Source organism: Podarcis gaigeae, assembly GCF_964106915.1.
Source record: "Podarcis gaigeae genome assembly, chromosome: 2".
Lineage (NCBI taxonomy): Eukaryota > Metazoa > Chordata > Lepidosauria > Squamata > Lacertidae > Podarcis > Podarcis gaigeae.
The window spans coordinates 61,795,369-61,809,887 of record NC_139679.1 but is presented as its reverse complement, the minus strand read 5'-3'; the positions used below and the strand labels follow the sequence as shown (position 1 = coordinate 61,809,887).

The following is a 14,519-nucleotide window of genomic DNA, read 5'->3' as shown; positions in this document are numbered from 1 at the left end:
TGATGCCTTGCTGTTGTTAAGTGAAATTGACTGATCTTATTGTTTTCCTTATTTAATATCACAGGGGCAGTCAGGACGAGTTGGTTACCCGGTAACTTTGCCTTTCCCTTTATTTTGTAATCTTTTCTCCAAACTGCACATCATTCTGAACCTCAGTCTTCTTACTATCCCTGTCAGCACACTCTCTCTCTCACTCCCCTCCCCCTTCCCCTTTCAATCATTATCATAGTTTTAAGGTTTTAATATTAAATCTTTGAAGAGCTGTTTCCAAATGCATTGGTAGCAATTTATTTAATTGGCATTAGTGGATGAGCAACTAGAATGCAGGTTGGCAGTCTTGGATCTCATCCAAAGCTACATGAAACACCCACGTGCACAGGCTTCCACCTTCTGTCCAGTGTAAGGGGGAAGGCATGTGCATGCAACAGAATATGCATCTTAGAAAAACAGAATAAGCATTCTCAAAGTCTTCATTCACACAGGAATTACAAGCCTGTTTGGCTTGGTTTGTTTGTTTGTTTTTAGGAAAGCCAGTGCTGAAACAGATTTCCGTTAAGATATCTCAGCGTTTGCTTAATTGTAAACAGAGAAAGGCTTATATTTAGTTGTGATCTACAGATTATTACAGTACAGCAAATGCACAGTTATTTATCTGGCTGTTAAAGAAAAGAACAGCTGGGGTGTTTTTGAAGTCATTTACATGAATATGTGTTAGGGCTAGTATCTGGGCTCTGCCTTGCCGCAAGATCAGTTGATAGGCATTTGTTACATGTTGTCTACTCCAGATATATTCTCTCAAATCTTGCTTCTATTGCTGGAACATTATTATTATTATTATTATTATTATTATTATTATTACAATTTCCAGCATGTAATGTACCATAGTTGTATCTGGGGAAATGCAATTTGTTTTCCAGATAACACATCCATCGTTGCTGTTTTTACTGTGTGAAATGTGGTTGCATGGCTATCACGAATACCTATTTGATAATGCTGTGATAGAAATGATAAAGGTGTCTTAAGTCCTTCCCAGTACCTGTGCAATTTTTATGACTGTTTGTTTAGTTTTATTTAATAACTTTTTCAGCTTTAGGGTGCAGTTCCAAGTGCATTTTACCTGGAGGTAGCTCCAGGTTATCTCTACCTGATTTCTGAGTTGATTATATGATTGCACTATTAGAGGCAGACACGTTTGTCATTTTAGTACTCCAGTATGACAACATCATGTAGCAATAAAAAAAGTCTGTTGAAGCAAACATTAGCAAGGTTACTTCCTTTTTACATACCTGCATGCCATTTTTTAAGGTTAAAATCAGACGGTGGTGTATTCTTCCTCTGTAAACACTGTACAAATACACTACTTTTGTTTGAGGGTTTTTAAAGAACAAGTGGCATGCTCCTAGCTCTTTTTCCCATTCATTACATTGGCATAGCATGAGAAGCAATTAAGTGTAGCAATTAATTACTGATAAAGTGAGTTGTGGGTGGGTGGGTGTGGTCCTAAGAGGAGGAACACTTCTGGTGATGTCTGTATTAAAGACAAATATAGAGCGTAAATGAGCATTCTAGATAAGAGAAAAGCTGGACCAGCTATAGAAGTAGCAAAGATTTACCTACTGGGTGGAGTTCTGCGAAGGGCAAAAGCAAAAAATAGGTACCAACTTGTGTAAAAACCTTCTTGGCTTTCAGGCGCTAAGAATGTAATTTATTAAAGATTAGGCAAACAGAGTTTGTTCTAAGTGGTCTGCTTAAATATAGTCGCTAGGAATTTGAATGCTCATTTATGAATTAGCATGGGCCATAGAAATACTCTTACTGACTACTCTAATCGTGTGTGTGTGTTTTTAAAAAAGCTTATTTCTTGCAGTCTTAGCTCTATTTTTAGTCACAATCCCCTGCAAACAGGAAATGTTGGAATGTACTAATCCCCTATAGTTACATACCAATGAGTCTGTAATACATTTATAATCTGTCCTCAGTGGGGGGATGCTTGGATACTGGCACATTAAAATTCATTCCTGGGCTCACCCTTTGTTCCAGAGCAAATGATCCATTATTGTCCTTGGCAAGCATCAAATTACTTTCCCTGGACTCAAACTGGTATGTAGTACTCCATGAGCACAGTTGAGAAACTCCATTTTAAGGCTCCACTATTAGCTTTGTTTTCAGTGTGACTACAAGATCTCCATTGAGGTAGAGGGACATAACAACTCCACCAACCTTTTTGGACCAGTGGGCACATTTCAAATTTTGAGAGAGTATTGTGGGCACCAGTCATAAAAGACCACATACTTTTGAGTAGACATGGATTTCATTGTGCTCTAAGTTTACTATACAGTGAATCCATAACGACTGCCTGGCCTGTACTTCCTGCACACCAGGAAACATTCCTAAACCTCTGCAAAGTTTTCACATTTTGAGAGGAGAGTAGTATTTGCAGAAAATAACTTCTAGGGACACAGGAAAGATGCATCCTGGTTGCTGAGGAAAAACAAAGGGAGATTCCAAGGACTAGAAAAGTAAGAAGCAGGAAAAGTGCAGTAAGCAAGGGGACCATAACTCTTTAGATCCCCAGGGTGTCCAGCCATTTCCTGGTGTCCAAACAACTCAACTTATCAGTCATAGCTCTGACTTCATACAGTGGGTAAAAACACTGTGACAGGCAGGAACAGCCAAGCTGACTATTTCAGAGAAAATGCTTAGAAGGGTACCTGCACATTTTGCTTTATAACTTTCTTTCTAGGAGGACTAGATACTTACAATAAAACAAAACACAATAAAAAGCTCAGTCTGGGGGCCTTGCCTGGGGGTAAGGCAACGCCTTCACAGGTAATAGGTTGGCAAACCCTGACATAAAACAACAGATCCTTTTGGGGAAGTCCCAATTACAGGTGCAGTGACCTGATCTGGCTTGGGACCACAGTTGAGTGCAAGAGGTTAAAACCTCACATGTACTAAGGAGTTGAAGATTTCTCCTTCCTCTCTGTAGTTTGATCACTGCACTTGGGCGTGACAGCCTAAGAAATATGAAAGAGAGAGAAGTACAGTGGTACCTCGGGTTACATACGCTTCAGGTTACATACGCTTCAGGTTACAGACTCCACTAACCCAGAAATATTACCTCGGGTTAAGAACTTTGCTTCAGGATGAGAACAGAAATCGTGCTCAGGCGGCGCGGCAGCAGCAGGAGGCCCCATTAGCTAAAGTGGTGCTTCAGGTTAAGAAGAATTTCAGGTTAAAAGCGGACCTCCGGAATGAATTAAGTACTTAACCCAAGGTACCACTGTATCCCGAGGGACGCAGGTGGCGCTGTGGGTTAAAGCCTCAGCGCCTAGGACTTGCCGATCGAAAGGTCGGCGGTTCGAATCCCTGCGGCAGGGTGCGCTCCCGCTGCTCGGTCCCAGCGCCTGCCAACCTAGCAGTTCGAAAGCACCCTCTAGGTGCAAGTAGATAAATAGGGACCGCTTACCAGCGGGAAGGTAAACGGCGTTTCCGTGTGCGGCTCTGGCTCGCCAGAGCAGCGATGTCACGCTGGCCATGTGACCCGGAAGTGTCTCCGGACAGCGCTGACCCCTGGCCTCTTGAGTGAGATGGGCGCACAACCCCAGAGTCTGTCAAGACTGGCCCGTACGGGCAGGGGTACCTTTACCTTTACCTTTTACCACTGTATCCCACTTCTGCTGGTATGACAACATTTGATGAATTCCTGTGGGTGGAACTGATGTTTTACACACTTACATTCTAATAATGCTACCCATTGGCTGCCTTGCCAATCACTTCAGTTCTCTTCAGCCCAGTTAATCCTGGTAGTATCATAATCCTTGCCAGCACTAGCGTAGCTGATACCAATTTAGCTTCAGCCTTCAAATAGCTATTAAAAATACAGTAAGCATTATCAGGTATTGTGGCCCAAACAAGAATGCAACCGCATGGTCCTTCGAAGAAGAAAGTGGATAGATCGAATAAAATGTGACAGTCACAGCGCCATCGGGTACGGAATGTTCAGAGTGGGGAATTAACTCTTTATTGTCAAAATTATACTTGCAAGTTAGGGAAGAGTGTGTCTATCAGTCCAGCATCTCTCAGCTACTCCTATGTGCACCCAATAAGGCAGTTGCAGCAACAGAGGGGCCCTGCCCCGACTTCAGCTTATGCATCTCCCCTATCGAAGACTCCAACTGTGTGATTATTTTAGGGAATCAAATGAGAACTATAATTGAGAGCTAAATGTGACACCATTCATGCAATTAGCAATTGTGCAATATTTTTTTTAAAAATCTGTAAATAGGAGATTTACAGTTGAGGGGGGCTAATCCAGCTCAGGAGTTTGCCATGGGAGGAAAGATCCTCCTGGATCTAGTGTTGTCACTTGAGGCCCAGGTGGCTTTAGTGGATAGGAGTGCCTATCTGCAGGTATGGCTGGTTCTCCAGCCAGGTTTTTCCAGGATAGAGAAAGTCCAGCTACAGTAACACATGCTCTTGTAACTTCCTGTTTGGACACTTGTAATGCGTTCTTTGTGGAGCTCCCTTTATAGATACTACAGAGGCTGCACTAGATCAGAATGCAGCAGCTAGGGTCCTAAGTAATGCGTTCTTTGTGGAGCTCCCTTTATAGATACTACAGAGGCTGCACTAGATCAGAATGCAGCAGCTAGGGTCCTAATGGGCGGCACCAGCCAGACACATATTATGCCAGCCTTAAAAGATCTGACCTTCTCATCAGTTTACTTCCAAGCCTCAATCAAGGACCATATTTAACATACGAAGCCTTATATAACTTGGGCCGCAAATATCTGGGTGGAGAGACTCCACCCATATTAACATGTCTCTCCACAAAGAGGCCCTGGTGAAGTTCAGGCAGTGGTAGTGCATGTGAGGGCTTTCTCCATGACAGCCCTGAGGCTGTGGAATGCATGCCCTTCCAAGCTACGTTATATGCTTTTTCAACATTACAAGTTTCCTCCTGTCAGACCTAATCCTCGCCAGTACCAAAATACAGGCAGGCCCACGGTATTTCCCCCTAACAAGTAGCAACCAAGAAGAAAATGAACACAGGTCTCATTGCTCCTGGATTCTGCCAACTGAAGGAGGACCTTCCCATTGCTGCTTCTGGGGGGAAAAGCATCACGAAACAAAAAGGGAAGGAAACAAGTTGTTTTCCCAATTAAAATCTGTTTGGATGTTTTATAGTGAACTAGCCTAGTGATTTCTGTTGCATTAAACTTTATTATATTCTTCCTATTTAATGTTATTTTTTGCCAGTGTGTAGTCATTATTCACATATTTAACAGAGAATTCTTACCTACCCTGAAATATATAATTATTCTAAAGGTTGTACAGAGAAGCACCTCATTGATTAAGCGTGACAGCAGGCCTACTGACCAGTTTTTATGAATAGTATGCATGCACGAGCCTGTGTGGTATAGTGGTTAAGAGCGGTGGACTCGTAATCTGGTGAGCCGGGTTCGCTTCCCGCTCTTCCACATGCAGCTGCTGGGTGACCTTGGGCTAGTCACACTTCTTTGAAGTCTCTCAGCCTCACTCACCTCACAGAGTGTCTGTTGTGGAGGAGGAAGGGAAAGGAGGTTGTTAGCGGCTTTGAGACGCCTTAGGGTAGTGATAAAGTGGGATATCAAAGTCAAACACTTATCTTCTTTGTTGGATTCATGTGTTGTGTAAAAATGTAGCATAAATGGTTATGGCGGAAAGGAGAAATATTATTAAGTGCATGCGGCTCCCTGCTTCCTAAAGCTATGGGAAGATCCAGATGCAGCTGCTGAAGTACCTGTTTCCTTCTAAGAAGGGAGAACTGGCAATTTAAGTTATTTTTAAGATATATATTTGATTGCAAAGTTAGCCTGTTGCCTAGGTGCAGTGGATAACTTTGCCTCATCGCCAGCATTGCAGTAAGAGTCACCTGCCTGTCTTATTGGTTGTTGTGCAATGGGCAGGCATCATCTCTCCTTTGTCTTGGGCAGCAAATGTCTCTTTCTAGTCCACACTCAAGTATCTTGTGTGTGTTTTAGGTAGTAAACACCAACCATCTTTGCCCATTTATGAATTTCTTTTAGTTTCAAAGCAAGCATCTTCAACTAGCTCTTGAGACACCAACTGTCCACCTGAAAATAAACTATGCTCACAACCACATAATTCAAAAGCAACCTTTTTACTTTACACAAAACAGCATTACCAGTGCAAAATTGTTTTGGGTCAATAATGAGAAAATTCTGAGTTTTTAAATGCAGGATTTTTCTTTCTTTCTTTTTAGAAGATAACAGTATAAGACAGTACAGTTTCAGTACTCGTTCCCTATTTTAAAAACAAATTGCAAGACAAAAACAAACCAAATCCAAAATAACAACAAAAACCACCCGGAGAAACTGAAAACTAACACACAAATACAACAGTAAAGCACTAATTAAAAGGAAACCCCACCACAAATGGGTGGTGTATGCCCACCATACACATACCACAAATACATTTTGGGATATGGTTTGCTTTCATCTTGCAATTTGGTTTAGAACTGGAAATGAGAAGACTCTGCAAATGGCTTGGAAGAGAAAGCAGCAACTTACTGTGCTTCATCCTTGAACTATATTTATGAGAACAGCTTTTGTCAAACAGAGTAAAACTGTTCTCTTCCCTTTCTCTCCTCCCTTTCTCCATTGCCTATCGCCAAATGTATTTTCGTTTTCCAATGTTCTTGCAACTGCTGAGAAGCAAAAAGTGTTTTCCTTGTGTCTTGCGTCCCTGAATCCCCCCGGGACTCACCAAGAAGCACTTTGAATCAATCTAAAGGTCTGATTGGATTTTAATTACAGGGAATAGGGTTGGAAGGTTAGTGACCTTGCCTGCTCCTCTCCGTGCCCCGCAGAATGAAAACCACTTGAGTTCAATTTACTGCTTTCTGGCATCCCTGCACACATTGGTGACCTCCAAACAGTGTCTCTGTGTCTGAAGTCTGTCAAGTCAATCCTTCAAGAACTGCAATTAGGTCATGCACAGTTGGGAAATATTGGGACTCACAATATCATTGCAATGTGAGAACAGATTTCAGTACCCATTATACTTAAATTAAAAGTTTCTCAACAAAAGCTAAAAAAAAGCAATTGCAGAATGCAGACCACCGTTAGATCTCATGTGTCCAGCAGGCAGTGGGGAGTTGTCAATGTGGTGTGTTAACAAGCAGAAAATGATTCCCAATATGATGGAAGACTGAATAAACTTGCTGAAAGAGGGTTCCATGGGGGGAGATAAAAAACAGAAGGATTCAAAGTTTATGTAGACATGGATTTTGCTAGAAATAGGAGAAAATAAGATTAGGCAAAATGTTTCTCTCCAACACCTGCAGTATGTAGCTTGGAGTGAGTAGAATTGACCTTGTCATCAGAAAAGTACCTGGGGCACCACTTGGGGTTCTGCAACAACCAGTTTAATGCACATGTTACTCAGGAGCTTCTTCTTCTTCTTTGGCGATCACTCGTAGCCGAGTAAGATTGTCTTCCATAAACACAGTTTTAACAATAAGTCCATAAGTGACTGTGGAGTCCAATTCTGGACCCACACATCCTTCCATAGTCGGGACATTGGTTCCCGGGCAGGAGTTGATCACGGTGTGGATGTGCCTCTTAGCACGTTTCTCCCTTGAGTTCTGAGTTCGAGTGACCCTGCTGGGAGTACAAGATTCCCAATGGCTTTGCTCACAAGGGTCATAGGAACGTGCAAGCCCACTCACCACGACAAGGTGATGATCCAGCGAGTGAGACTCAGGAGCAACAGGATGCAATAGTAGATCCTGCTCTTTGGGGGGATTAAAAAAAGATGAAGTTGAAAAATGAGGTACTCTCATTTTTCAGGTACTCTACATTGGACCCAGGGATGGGAAATACATTGCATGGAGCTGAATTTGATGCTGGGCTTGTCACATCCAGGCCATAACCACTGTACTTTGAATGTAGTTTTTTAAAAGATAAGTGGAGGTGATGCGGTTTCTATGTTTACTAGAAATGCTGGGCAGTAATCTTCTCTTCTCCAGTGTTATCCAGTGTCCTAATGACACGTGTAACCCAGTTTTAAGAAGGGGTGGGTTAAGAAAGGTCTGCTGTGAGGGTGTGTGTTCTGCACACACACACACACACACACACACACACCTTACTTAGTCATGGTGGGCAAGATGAAGGTGCACATTTGCTAACTGGATGTACCATCTCAGAAGAAGCATAAGTACATCAAGAAAGAACAAAGGGTCAAGGAGCAAAAATTATCTAATATTTCTTCTTAACATTGAATTATTATGATGCAAACTTGCCTAAAAATACTTATCATCCTATTTTCTTATAGTATCTAACTTTTGAAACAAGTGTTCAATGAATGTGTCTGTGTTTGTGTGAGAGCGTATGTATTCAGGTACTGATCCCTGATTATGACGGAAACCTTAGTCATCATCTTGATCTTCTTGGATTTGCTTTCTCTTAATGCAGGAGGCAGGTGGAAAAGCTTTCGTGGGGTATCTCCAAGTATCTTAATGATGTGCTTTTGCTGAATATGGTCTGGAGCCGAGGCAGTGCATCAAATTGGTACTATGTCCCAGATAGGGATTTCTGTACCCTCCCATTGACCTCCTGGCCGGATGGAGTTCTTTCTTCCAGTGGTCTCTGGGCCTCAGAATATATATGAAACCTAGTTGAGTTAAGAGCCAGTTTTGTACTCCCAACAAAGGGACTCTAGCCAACACACTGAGTAATTTGCCAGACTACATTCGAAATCTGTCGTATTCCTATAGGTAAAATGAAACTTTATCAGTGTATTATTTCTGTTAGTTAGTAAAAGAGCTAAGCATTTTAGAATGGTGCACCAAACATAAACTTTTTTTATATAGAAACAGCCACTCTATTTTTATAGTGAAATAGAGATTACATCCTGGCAAGGAAGCATACTCATAGCTAGTTTGAATGTAAGCAGTTTTGTTTTAGCTTAGGTACACATAGCAAGTGGTAAAATGTTATGTGCTTTCCCATAGAAAACGTAATAACCCGCCCCCCAAAACAAATTGTTCTCTGTATTCAGAATTAAACAGCTGCACAAGGAGGAAGACATAACGAGAAGTTTTGTGTTGTTAAAAGACTGCCTAGTCTATCCATGCAATTGTGTAGACTCATTCCTTAGATTCAGCCCTTCCGCATCAGTTACCACATTTTTCGCTCTATAGGAAGCACTTTTCCCCCTCCAAAAATAAAGGGGAAATGTGTGTGCGTCCTATAGAGCGAATGCAGGCTGCGCGGCTAAGCCCAAAGCAAGAACAGGGAGACGGAGCGCTGCCCTGCAGAGACTAGAAAGACTGTACGAAGGTGGGGGGAAGGCTGCAACGCTTCCCCCCACCACCAGCCCCACAAGCTCGGGAGGCAGCGGGAAGGCATGTGCTGCCTTTGCACTGCTCCCCGGCCTGGTTTGAGGCTGGCAGTGGGGGAAAGCAGTGCTCTTTAAAGGGTGCGCAGCTCCTGCAGGCTTTTGTCCACTTCTCCGCAAACTGTGATCTTTTGCGGGAGCTGCTCCCAGAGCTGGGGTGTGTGTCATATTTTTTTCCTTGATTTCCCCCTCTGAAAACTAGGTGCGCCCTATGGTCAGGTGCGCCCTATAGAGCGAAAAATACAGTATTTAATGTCCTGTTATTTTTAATGGTGGGCAAAATCACTAGGCAAATTCAAGTACAACCCAGCATCCACAAGCAGAGGGATTTCCATAGGGTTCAAAAGAACCAAATTTCCCCAATTCATGCACATAATGTTTTTGTGGGTGTGGGTGTGTGCAATCAGCACACCAAGTAATTACAGTGGTAACTTGGGTTACAGACGCTTCAGGTTACAGACTCCCCTAACCCAGAAATAGTACCTCGGGTTAAGAACTTTGCTTCAGGATGAGAACAGAAATTAACCTGAGGCCCCATTAGCTAAAATGGTACCTCAGGGTAAGAACAGTTTCAGGTTAAGAACGGACCTCCAGAACAAATTAAGTTCTTAACCCGAGGTAACACTGTACAAGTATCTGGAATTTTTTCCCATGTCTCTTATTCCTGTCCAGCCCTTCTTACTTGTCTTCGTATGTGCCAAGTACGGGGAAAACAGGGCTGCACTGAGTCCTATGATAATTCCTCTGTGTATGAGTACTGCACCTGCTGGGATGGAATCATTCCCATAATATGTTTAAAAGGAGAACGTTACTCATGAACTTAGACCTAGATGAACCGTTATTGATTCCCCACCCCCACCCTGATAATCAAAACTGAAGACTTTGTATAGTGTTCGAAAGTCAGTGTAGTACTAGCACATTGTGATTTTTAAATTGTCTGTATAATGTACATTACCTATTGTAATTATTGGCTTGTTATCCCTAGTAATTTTTTTAAAAAAAACCTTTTACAATAAAGTAGGGTCAAGTATGTCAGTTTCCTATTCCAAGGTGTACCAGCTTATCAACAGATATGAACCCACAGAACTGGAAATTTGTTTGTTTGCTGCATTTATATCCCACCTTTTTCTCCAAGGAGCTCAAGGTGGGATACATGGTTCTCTTTTCCTTCATTTAATCCCCACAACAACTCTGTGAGGTAGGTTAGGCTGAGAGCCAGTGACTGGCCCAATGGCACCCAGTGAGCTTCTTGTCTGAGTGGGGATTTGTACCCTGGCCTCCCAGGTCCTACACTAACACTCTAACCACTGGTTCTCAGTTCTAGAATTTATTTGGCTCCATGATTCTTGGGGAGTAGGTGATATTAGCTTATCTACAGTCCTATGGACATTTAGAATAGCCCACCCCAAAAGGACATAGAATTAGAATTCATATTGAGCTAAAGTGCAGTATTAAAAATACCATGTGCAGCAGTATCCTGGTTATATGGTAATGATCAGGTGACAAAGGGAAGAGGTAGAACTTGTGCTTTGTCTCAAAGCAATAGCTTTGGAAGTGTTTTCTTTGGACTGCTTGTAGGGGCAGAAGGGAATAGATCAGTCTCCTTAAGGAACCAAATTTGATACCCTCACCTTGCTTAACCTTTTACCATCTTGGAGCGGCCCCGTTGAACTATTTGAGTAACAAAGTACGAGTCAGCATAATAAAAGTGACAGGCTCTATATTTGGAAGACATTTACAGGCTCAAGCACCTCACTGAGATTTAGGCATAACTTGGCTCCACTTTAGCAAAGAATTCAAGTACATGGTTTAAACCCCACTGACATAAGCAGAGCTTGAGTTTATATTTTAGGTGTTTTGCTAGTTAGAGAATTGCCCACTGCAGCTGATAAAGATCCCTAGTGGAAAGCTCAGCAATCTACGCTGGGAACAGAAATTACAGTCTTACCAGTGCTACTTAGAAGGGTCTAGGAGAAATAAGAAACCACCTTCTACAGCAGGGAATCCCAGAGCTGGTAGACAAGACTCTTTCTAGCCATACCTAGCTTTCCCCATAATACATAGTATTCCTCTCCCCATAATGAAAGTTGCAAGCATTTTGGCTAATCTTGGTCCTTAGCACTAACAAACTTGGGATTCTTTCCTACATAGATCAGAAAATATCATCCATACCTGTAGGTACTGAGAGTTACTTGTGTAGACCACAAATATCCTCTCCCAACTCAATTTTTATTTGTGTGTGTGTGTGTGTGTGTGTGTGTAAAAATCAGTACTCTCTTGATGCACTATGGCTTATGCATGGGGTTGTCCATGTTGTATATTTTTTTACAGTGGCCTTACAAAACAACTCATTTATCCTGTTTTGAGTCAAAAGCTTCTGTGTGTTTGTGTGCCTTCCTTCTTTTTCTACCTTGCACATTTTTCCTAAGCTTAAAGGCGCCCTCTAGTGCTTTTTTGACTGTAAGAAGACAGCAGTCTTATGTTCCGTTATTTCAGGAAAGTGTTTACTTGAAAATATAGCTATTCCCAGCTCTTCTGTGCACTGATCTGTATCTAGATGCAGTATTCAGCCACAGCAGAGATATAAAGCAGATGCAGAAACAAAACAAAAGCTTGAATCAGTGGGATTGCTTGGCACCACGCAGTCCTACAGTTGACACTGCAACTAGACTGCTGTCATTGCCTAAGGGCAAGAAGGAGTAGATTAATAAAGAGATAGGTATCAAAAATATAGACTATTTTAGAAAGGAAACACAATTTTAAAATGTTAAAGTAGAAGAAATATTGAATCTCCATGCTATAGACACAAAGATGGCTGGGGAGAGCGGGGTATAAATAAAAATTATTATTATTATTATTATTATTATTATTATTATTTAACAACCTTAGAGTTTACATTTTAATCTAACCCAAGAACCCCTTAGCATCTAGCCTATCCCAGCTCCTCTGTTCCTTCAAGAGTGAGCTAATGGCAGCCATAGAGAAACTGGCAACCCCACATGTAAAGCTCTTTTGTAAAATCAAGCATATCAGTCAATGTCAATCAGTGGAAGAACAGGCAGAGAGTTCAGAGGATATGGAAAGGAGTTAAGAAATTGTATAGAATTTCTTAATCAGCATGGCTAACTTTAATATATTGTGCAGATAAACTTTTAACATCATTTCATTGATAAAATTGGATCATATTTGGATATATTTGTAATATATCACATTTGAAATAAGAATGGAGCTGTGTAGAGGCAACATCTGGATTCACGGTTTTTCCCACATTGTGATTTTTGCATAGCGTATACACACACACACACACACACACACACACACATCATGATTCGTAATATATTGCCAGGTCAAAAATTATGAAATCAATATCATGATATGGACTTGAAACCAGTTTTGGAAACCCAGCCAGATGGGCAGGGTATATTGATTGATTGATTGATTGCCCACCCCTAACACACATCATGATTTGTGATATATTTCCAGGTCAAGAAAGATGAAACCAATATCGCGATATAGACTTCAAACCAATTATCTTTCAAACACAGTCCTATCCCGGACTACTAAATAATAATTGCTGCAGAGACAATGTTCACATTTTCAATATTCATCAGTTATGCAGGATTGTTTCCAGGCCTTTTTGCACACTTTTTTCCAGTACACCGTGACATCTTACAGTCTCAGTTTGAATGAATCAAGAGTTTGAATGAATCAAAAGTTTCTGCAATTATGGGACAGATGGCAAAAAGCAAGAAGCTGTGCTACCATTGAGTGTAAGTGAATGATGGTAGTAGAAGCATTGCTATTTTCCAGTAAGAACAGGGAAAGATCTCATTACAGCTGCCTGCGTTACTTCAGAAACTGATAGACTCAAAGGATCGTGAGGTGAACACGTGAACCTGGGCTGTTAAATGCAGAAACCAAGGTCAGTTCCAGGAGACAGGCAAGTTGCTTCTATGAGCTACAGAACCCTTGTATCTTGGGTCCTACCACAAACCTCATAATTAGGGACTAAAGAGCACTGAAAAGAATCATATTTTCACTGTAGCTTTGCAGATCTACAGAGTTTTGTATCTTCTTAACCAGTCCATGGATGTCTCAAGCAAAGATTTGATTCACCGGACAGTTCAGGTTGCTTAGCCAGATAATCTGATGTACTGGTTTCAAAATCCAGATGTTGCAGCAGTACTTCAGTGCAGAGCTGTGTGATCTCCTCGTCCTGCAGGTGGAGCTACTCTTTCAAAGGGGCATGCACTTCCTGATACTGCTGCCACCTCTGGGCCAGGGACACAACACAGGTCCAGAGCAAATGCTTGTTGTGTTCAGTTGTTGTATACCTCAGGTATACAATAGCCGATTCAATGCATAATAAACCAAGGACCAACTTTTAAAGTTTATTGTAGATGTCAGCTTCTTGGCATTTCTGATTATGTAACTGCTGACACCCCTCTATGCTTTCCTATCACTGGCTGGCAAATACTTTTGTTGTTGTTTAGACAGGCCTTTGGCTGCTAACTGGCCATCGCAGCGGTCTCTGAATCATGGGTGGTGTGTATTTTCTTCTCCCCTTGCTGTTGTTTGAAATGTTACAAGTTGCTATTTTTAATATGGTAACTTTTTTTGGTTAATATTGATAACTGATTGACGTGTCTTTTAGCTACACCTGTTTTTAATTCATGTTGTGAGCCACCCTGAGTCCTGTACTGGGAGAAAGTGTTGAACTAGGACCTGAGAGACCAGAGTTTATTTGCCCACTCAGTCATGAAGCTCACCTTGGGCCAGTCGCAGTCTCTCAGCCTAACCTACCTCCCAGTGTTGCTAGGAAGATTGAATGGAGAGGAAATGAACTATGTATGCCATCTGGAGGTTCTTGGAGGAAAGGTCAGATATAAAGCCAGTAAATGCAATAAATATGCGGGTGGTGCTGTGGTCTAAACCACTGAGGCTAGGGCTTGCCGATCAGAAGGTCAGCAGTTCAAATCCCTGGGACAGGGTGAGCTCCCGTTGTTCGGTGCCAGCTCCTGCCCACCTAGCAGTTCGAAAGCACGTCCAAGTGCAAGTAGATAAATAGGTACCGCTCCGTCGGGAAGGTAAACGGCGTTTCCGTGCGCTGCTCT

The 14,519-nt window shown here is 41.9% G+C and overlaps 1 protein-coding gene across 1 annotated transcript in view; it reads left to right on the top strand.

The window, feature by feature from the left end:
• Nucleotides 1-14,519, top strand: part of LOC310839738 (uncharacterized protein) — a 313,735-nt gene that overhangs the window by 229,632 nt on the left and 69,584 nt on the right. Inside the window, 1 exon segment of the mRNA XM_083728675.1 lies at nucleotides 65-91. Within this exon segment, the coding sequence (XP_083584801.1) occupies nucleotides 65-91 (27 nt within the window).